Below are 8,518 nucleotides of genomic sequence, written 5' to 3' on the forward strand. Positions count from 1 at the left end.
ACTAATTGCTTTATTGATTTATTAATAACCACAGAAAATGTCAGCAAATACTGAGTTTGAGGGGTTAGGGGATCTTTATTTAGGGAGCAATAGTGATTATGACACTGACCAGAGAACTTTATGGTCTGAAGAGAAATTCCATTCCAGGTTTATGGGGTGGACTTGAGGAAGCTACTTTATGGGTTTCTAGTCAGTTCTTAATAGTAAAACTTACACTGACCTCCTTGTAATGTATATTGTCATCTAAACAAAAGAATGGACTTGAGAGGGTAATGTTTTATTACTTGAAAGTCTTGAGTTTAGTAACTAATTATGACATCAATTCAGTCTGCCTAGGAAATATCCTACACTTACAGAAGTCTGTAGCCTGAATGATTGGCTGTCTTTTTAGCATGGCTGTAGTTGCAGCCCATTACTTGTGCTTCTGTTGCCCAAGTGTATCCTCTTACCTCCTTTTTTGAGGAGGAAAAAACTTAAAAATTAAGTAATTTCCTGCAGATTATGACACAAAAAATTCCCTTGCTCTTCTTTAGTGCAAGAAGAAAATTAGTTGATAGATTTGGAAGCTGGTTTACTGCTCTGCCATAGCTTCTGTCTCATGTGGAGCCACAGGCCATTCAGAAGCTAGAGGTGCTGAGATTTACCTTGTGAATTACTTGTAACACCAGCTGACAGTTGGAAAGATTGTCCAGCTTGTGCTGAATTTTGAGATTGATGACTTTCTTGGAGAATGGTTCATTACTGAGTCTATCAGCACTTCTAAGTTATCCCAAGGGAAAGATTGTTAATAAGATGGCAAAACAAGGGAAAGGGAGAAGAAGGCGACTGAGCCAACAGCACCCACCAGCTTGTTTTTCTGACTCTGCTTATGAAAAGAAAGTCCTTTACTTTAAGAATTTAGCAGTCTTTTATGTGTCTTCTGACATTCTCATAGTTTAACACTTCAAAGAGATTGTAACTATAACAAGTTTCTGCGCATTCTGTTGCTGTAGAGAACCACAGGGACATCTAAGGCCAAAGGTGTTTTCTCTGCAAGTGTCTTCCTGAGGTGTGTGTGGCTTCAGAGGATGTGTTTGTTACCTGCCCTGGGGACAAAGGCATGGAACTGGTTAAATGTCCTGTGTTCTTTTGCAGGAGAGACTTTGCTTACCTCATCACATTCTGGAGGAAAGGGGTCTGGTGAAGGTTGGCCTCACAGTTCAAGCTCTGCTTGAGTTGCCTGCATTGAAAGTATCTCAGCTTTCTTCCATGTGACACAGCTTCTTGGCAACTAGACAGCTTCCCATTTGCTCTGTTATAGATTGCTCTGAGGCACTTCAGCCTCCTACACGGGAACACCCAAGCCATCAAAAACTAAAACCTGTCCAGATGCTATAGAGAGCCTTACTTTGGAGCTGTGTGTGAAAACATTGGAGTCAGTTCACAGTTAAAAGAACATAACTATTATTTTTTTTTCCTCTTTTGTAATTGGATGTATAAAGAGAATGTGGTAGCATCAGGTTCTCTTTCTAGTTATGTTAAAAGCTACCATTTAACATCTCAGTGTTAAATGCTGGATTCCTTTTTTACATTGAAAATGTTGTTTAAATTACTTTTGAAAGTACAAAGCACACCCCCTGTCACTTTAATTTTTCGAGTCAATCATTGATTTAAAGATGTCATAAATGTAGCGATGGTATGATGGTAAATATGTGAGCAACTGATCACTTGTAATCCCCTTTCACTCTCTGAAAGCTTAATATTTGCGTTCTTTGTTTTTTGCACTCCTGATTGTAACTTACGCACTTCTAACATTGCCAGTATTGAGTCTGAGTGTCTGGTGATTACACAGAACAGGATACAGTGAGAAAAGGACACAGCTTATTGAGTTTTCCCAGTCTTCTAGGTTGGTGCCAAATATTTTTTTTCAGTTGTACTGTAGATTGTTTACCTGTGAAGTGCCTGTGTAATTGATAACTCTTAATAGTCTTAAACATTTTTGAAGTTTCTTTGTTTAAAATAGATAAAATAGAAATTTTTAAATATTTTAATAGTTTTTTTGTAAAATCAGTATGTGAAGATTTAAGTAATACTTCACATTTTTGATGTTGGATGTTTTAAGTTTGTTGCACAATTTAATTGTTGTCTAATAATTAGAAAACACTGTAAATACTTTTTATTTATGATATTTAATTTGATAATACCTAATTACTTTTGGTTTATTGTATTGTTGGACAAAAACAAAGTTGTCTACTTTTCTTTGTTTGGGACAAGCAAATACACATGATGAATAAGACAGGAGGACTAGTGATGCATACAGAGTAATTTCGGACATTTTGATAAAACTGCCAAAATCTCAGGTTTACACTGTGATGTTCAGGATTTTATGTAAAATTGCTCCTGATCTCACATGACATTTTTACAACAGGTATATCCATAATTTAGCTGGGAAGTATCAGTGTTTATCTTTTTTTAGTGTTTGCAGTGTTTATTGTGTAATTTACGAGTGTGGCATTAGCACACAGGTCAGTTTGTACAAATGTCACTGTGCTGAGAAATTGGATGGATGGATAAATGTGAAAATGAAACATTTCCACTGTAGTGTTCTTTTGAAATTTCTGAGTTCATGTATTTGTTTGCTTCTGAACAAATTCTTGGTGTGTTGAGATCATTTTGGAACCATATACAGTTGAATTCTTCTCTAAACAAGTTGCAAATAATTTCTTAATTTTGGTAGTAGATCTGTTTGTATTAGTTTGTTCTTCATGAGTAGGTAGCTCAATTAAAAAATGTTTTGACTGCCACAGATTTTTTATTTCAGGCTAAGTTATTTTCAGTTGAGGGATATGTTTGCCAGGCATGTGTCAATACTTGATTATGTTCTTTCCAATTGACCAAGACCCTATGTAAGATAATTCATCAAAGAATGGGGGAAGAGTGTTGTCTGTTCCTTCTACTGTAGTCCTTAAAGGCAAAATAACTTTTTGCCTTTAGGAAAAAGTTTTTTGCAGGAAAAATAACTTTTCTGATGATAAGTTTAAAAATACCACTTATTTTAAAATCCATTGAAATAAGTTTGTGTACATGTAATAGTTAAAATCCACTATTATTCATATAGTGTTGTCTTAAAACACAGCTTATGGAGAGGCTGGTGTATAAATTAATTTGCAAAGTCCTAGATATAAATCTTAGGTTAGATAAATATGTGTTTAAAGAAACTGTATTGCTTTGACATTTGAAATATCGTATTTCAAATCTATCTCTAATTGGTTCTTGTATCTCTTCTAATGGTTATTTTAGCAACTTCAGTCTCTATTTTCATTAATGGCGCTGTCTGAAAAGTCATGCAAAAACTAATGAAAAATTTATAATTCACTTATCAAAATACTAGCCTGCTAATTTAAAAAACCCAGACACTCAAAAAGAATAAGTCCTTGTCTTTCATTTCACTGTTGTTGCTACTACCAGAGCAAAGTTCTAGTTCAGTGTTAGCCATGGAAGTGCTAACTATAAATTGTCACTTTCTTATCTGAAAACTGATCTTCACTGTTATTTCATTGTCGTATTTAAAAACATTTTCTGATCTTAAGGTAACATTTTTCCTTCTTGAACTAATTTTATTAAGTAACATCACAGTGTAAACATTAAGAATTCCCTTGATGTAGCATGGCAGCTGCTGACTACTTAGGGGTTTTTCAAACTCCGTAGTAAGTTGAAAACTGGGTATGAAACTTATGTACTCATTTTAAACTGAAATCTACTAAAAAAACTTTTTTTTTTTAATATTTTTTAGTACTCTGCAGTTCTTCCCCACAGCCTTGCTACCAACAGTCGTGCTTTGCCATTCCTTGGAAATTATTATGGCTGCCTTCTTGCTTATGGGGAAGGATAGTCATGAGTCTTCCAAGGCTTCCCTTTTAGCATAGCAGATTAAAGCTTTCAAGTACCCTTAGGAGCAGTCTGAGAAAAGACCCACTGTGCTCGGATGAATCTTTTTGTCATATCTAACTGTTTTTACTACTACTAATAATAATCTAAAGCCTTGCCAACATTGGCTTGTACCCATTGTGATTTCTTTAACAGCAATTTCAAAAATGATACTGAAAAGATTTGAATTTTAAGTTTTCATTTCCAGGTAGCCTGTGAAGATAGTTATGTATTCTCTGTACAAGAATTTGCATATACTGTATTCCTTGTCCCTTTCCCTTTTGATTCCCAGCATCTTACTTACTTTTGTTCATTCTTAGATCTAGTGCATTCAGGTTGCTGTTTACTCTGGGCCACTTCCCTTCTTCCTCTAGAATTTTTTAAAGGAATTGTTCCAGTGGCACTGGTGAACCATTGTGATTCCAGAATCCATGCTCCAAACATTTCCAGTGTTTGAGATACCCATCTTCCATTTTGTTTAGGATTTGTTTAGTACTTGGTACAGCTGATAGGGAAGGTAAAAACAGAGGCCTGCTCAGTTCCTGTTGCACTCATTATGTTTTCACTTACAACATGAAGAAAAGTCAACATTAAAAGCTTTAGGAAGGTGCATTAATTTTTCCTAGTAAACTTTGCAATAATGTGGCATGAATTGTAAATTATAGAGTGGATCAGCATAGTGGCAAGGCTTCTGGCCTCGTGTATGTTTTCTGTGTTTTGTGTCACTGGATGCAGTATGTTACGTGTGACTGAACTTTCACTTGAGCAATAATGTCTCAGATATGGTGAGGTCTTACAGCAGTGACAGTAAAATAATCGTTGTGAAGTGTAGTGTCTTCCCAGAGAGTATCTCAGAAATGCTTTTCATCTGTTTTCCAGCATTGCTCACTGGGGCACTGCTGGGAATGCAGAAACCATCCAGACCCCTAATCTGCAGGATTTCCAAAATCTAACCAAGAACTATGAACATAAAATAGGGAGGAATGGATTTGAAACAATAAACAACTGACATGAATAATAAGATTTTTTTTTTTTAATCCTAGGCTTTATTGAAGTCAAGGCAAGTTTTACCCTTGACTTCAGTAGATTTTTGCCTTTTTTATTTGTGGAGCACCTGAGCTGAAGACCGTAGCAAACATGGCTTAAACTTGTTTGACACTAGCAAACTTTAGTGTCAGATTCTTGACTAAAATAGTGACCTCTGGTAAGTTAAATGAAGTTGTAAAATGTTATGTGGATTCATTTAATAAAAATTTTCTGATAAGCCAAACAGTATTTAGATGGTAGGAAAAATTACATTGAAGTGAGGTGGGAAGGTGTTGTTACCTCAATGAAATTGTAGGTGATGACAACCATTAGGTTTTTATTGCACTAAAAACTTCATTTCAAATACCATATCATTTAGTGGCAGTCTCGTCAGATTTTGATGTAAATCTGTAGCTAAATCCAAACAAAAATGAAGACATCTGTTTTCACTAATATGGAACTTTCATATGTCATGTTGGTACTGAAGAGAAGGAGAGAAGGACGAAGGTCTGGCACTTCTTCCTTTTGCTGATTCCTTAAGTGTTTATTTGAAAGGCTGATTACACGGATTTCAACTGAAAGCAACCTCTGGGAGTTTTTAGCACTTCTGCAGATAGGAGATGTGGTTTGGTATTGGCAAATCAAATGTCACTTCCCATACCAAATCAGGCTAAACTGTTTCTGTTAGAGGATCTCTACTTGAAAAGCAAAAGTAAGTAAACCCACCCCAACACAAAATTTGGAATTAAGAAAATGTCATTAAGACCAGCAATGGGAAAGGCAAAGTAGAGTTATCCAAGCAGAGAGTGCTCTGAATTCATTTCACATTGAATCACTTCAGGAAAAGCCTTCAGTCTCAGTAAAGAAGGATGTGTTTTGTAGCTGAGGGATAAGGATCCTGGACTGTGTGGAGCTTTCAATAGAGCTTAGAACAACAAGGGATTTGCCATCTTTGTGTTCCAAGAGCCCATTTGATTTTGTTAACTCTGTCCCAGTGCTGCAGGAAGCGTGGCTGATGGTGCAGAGATACTGCCCGTGCCCAGCCCTGGGCAGGGGACCTGGCATGTGCCATTTGTGATCCCCTGCCTTTGTACCAGTGAGGCTGTGTGGGACAGCTGCTGACAAAAACACCTCCTTGCTCTTAAAGAGATGCTGCAATCTGAGCAAAACCACCAAGTGATAATTTGAGAGTAATTGCTAATAGATACTCAGCAATATTTAACTTTCCCCAGCAGTGGGTGATGTAGTGAGGCAGAGGACACTTTTGCTGCGGGAACTTGCAGACCTTTTCTGAATGCAAATTGCACCGTGGCTCTGAATGGTTAATGTGGCCCTCATGCACTTCCAGGAAGGAAGGCAAACAGTAATGCTGGGTTTGTTCCATATGCTGCACACTGGGTCATGTGTCATTGATGTACAGACTGAGGGACAGGTGAACTGTCTGTTCTTAATGAGATATGTTATGGTACAGGTTTGTTTTGGAAAATAAGATAATTTTCTCTTTTCCTGTGAAGAAGAATTCTGCTGATCTTCACTGCTTAAATAGAGTATACATGATTAATTGAATTTTAGTTTAAACTTGCCACTGCACAGAAGCAGTTCTGGCTTCCTGTGTTTGTTACATAATAAAATGCCTTTTGCTTGATTTGTCTTTAAGTATTTCCACGTAGTACAGTTTTGGCAACATACTGTCTTAAAATGGTGGTTATATGAAGTGTTTGGTCCCTTATTGGGTTTGACCATTATTTTTTCAGCATGAGAGGCAAAATTTTTCAGCAAAATTTCTGCAAGCTGCTTGGTCAGTTATAGGGAAGGCATACCAGTTATCATAAAATGACATCTAACCTATCATTTGTAGTTCAAATTATATATAGCCAATTGCATTTTCAAAAAATAATTTTCAGAGTGTTTTTTACATTTTAGAATCCTAATCTTAAAACAAGCAAAAACCAAAATTTCTTTCCATGGCTTACTCTGGTGTCTTAGGAAACTCTAAAGGAGAAGAACAGCTCGGACTGTCAGCAATTTAATTGTTTTGGAAAAATTGTGATTTTGGCAGTGCTAAACTCAACAGTTGAACTTGATCCATTTAAAGTCTTTTCCAACCTAAATAAGTCTATGATTGTAAGGCTTCAGTGAGACCAGAATTTCCCTCCAGAGTTTTGTAACTCAGTTACTGCATAAAATTAGTAATTTAAAGTACATTCTTGGCACTAAGGAGCGTTTCTTCACTTCATTCAAAATTAAGTGAAATAAGGCAAACAACTTTTTCCATCATAGTTTTATGAAGGCAGATTGTAAAATAGAGAATATTTGGAAATGCCACAAGGATACTTTTTTGCTTTAATTTAAAAATGAGTGAGCCAGTGAAATATTTCCAAAATGACTATATTTGTGTAGGGTTTGGTTGTGCCATACCTGGCACAGGAGCTTGTAGTAACTGTTCAGTATTAATTTGTATTCTGAAGCTGTGCAGGACTGTGCTCTTCACATGGAGCTGCTGATGCAGGTGTGTGTGCTGTAGGGATGTGATACCTGAAGCAAATTCCTGCAGCCATGGGAGTTCCTGGCTGTAGCTGCTCTTGGCTGTGGCACCAGCAGCAAGGCAAAGCTGAGATTCCCAGGAGGAGCACACACAGGTGTAGTGAAAAAGGGTGGGTTGGTGGAATATGTTGGGAGTAATGTGAATACTTTCTGTTATTATGGAATGTCTAGAACAATGAAAATGTGATTGCTTTACAATTATCATTCAGCTGGTATTCAGTTATTTTATTTTGTAATTTGTGGTTATAAAACTCAGAAGATGCAATGTAACCAAATGGTCAATGTGTAAATGTGTGCAGGATGTGGCAAAAATAGTTCTGAGGACACAGCAGGAGAGTGATCATTAAAAATAGATGCTCAAATTGTGTATATACTTGCAAAGTTTTTGATAGTGCATTTCAATTGATTTTGCATTTCATGTTCTTGTAAAGTGCATCTTTCATACTTCTGAAGATTGTCTACTTGTACTGTACTGTATTAAGCCTTTTTTCAGGATTTCCATTATTGCCGGAGCTTCCAACATACATGTTTCTTTTGAAAAATGTTCTTACTGTTTTTTTTTTTTTTTTGTAAATAGTGTTTTGTATTAAAGTTGCATGGATAAACCCCACATTTCCAAAACCAGTGTACATATGCTGTGTATAAAATACAAACTGTTTCATAATTTTCATGTAGTCAAGTTATTCAACTTGATTTCATTTCAGTTTATATATTTGTAGTAAATAATGAGAATTTGTTGTATGTTCTCTCAAATGTCTGTGTTGTCATTTTGATAGATAAGTGACCTGCCTCGTTATGTCAGGAAATACATCCTCTGACAAACAAATGGAAAGCTAACTCCTGGTTCAGGGATGTAGGACACATCCACATATGAAGTATGTTGGGATTTTGGTTTTGACCAACAGTGGTGAGAATATACAAGGATCAAGTTGCCCTCACTTGTAGCAATCTTTATATATTTACACATTTTCCTGTAAGAACCACCCAGTATCTTCTCACATATGTATTTGGAACAACATAGATTTTTGAGTCTTGCTAATGA

At 36.2% G+C, this 8,518-nt stretch overlaps 1 protein-coding gene across 11 annotated transcripts in view; it reads left to right on the top strand.

The window, feature by feature from the left end:
- LRCH2 (leucine rich repeats and calponin homology domain containing 2) overlaps positions 1-8,217 on the top strand; it is a 46,655-nt gene extending 38,438 nt beyond the window's left edge. For all 11 annotated transcript variants that reach the window (XM_053955376.1, XM_053955377.1, XM_053955380.1 and 8 more), the window contains one exon: positions 1,135-8,217. In XM_053955376.1, coding sequence (XP_053811351.1) covers positions 1,135-1,254 — 120 coding nt within the window. In that variant the 3' untranslated portion in view covers positions 1,255-8,217. The remainder of the gene's footprint in view (positions 1-1,134) is intronic.
- The last annotated feature ends 301 nt before the right edge of the window (positions 8,218-8,518 follow it).

This window comes from Vidua chalybeata, chromosome 14 (assembly GCF_026979565.1).
Source record: "Vidua chalybeata isolate OUT-0048 chromosome 14, bVidCha1 merged haplotype, whole genome shotgun sequence".
NCBI lineage: Eukaryota > Metazoa > Chordata > Aves > Passeriformes > Viduidae > Vidua > Vidua chalybeata.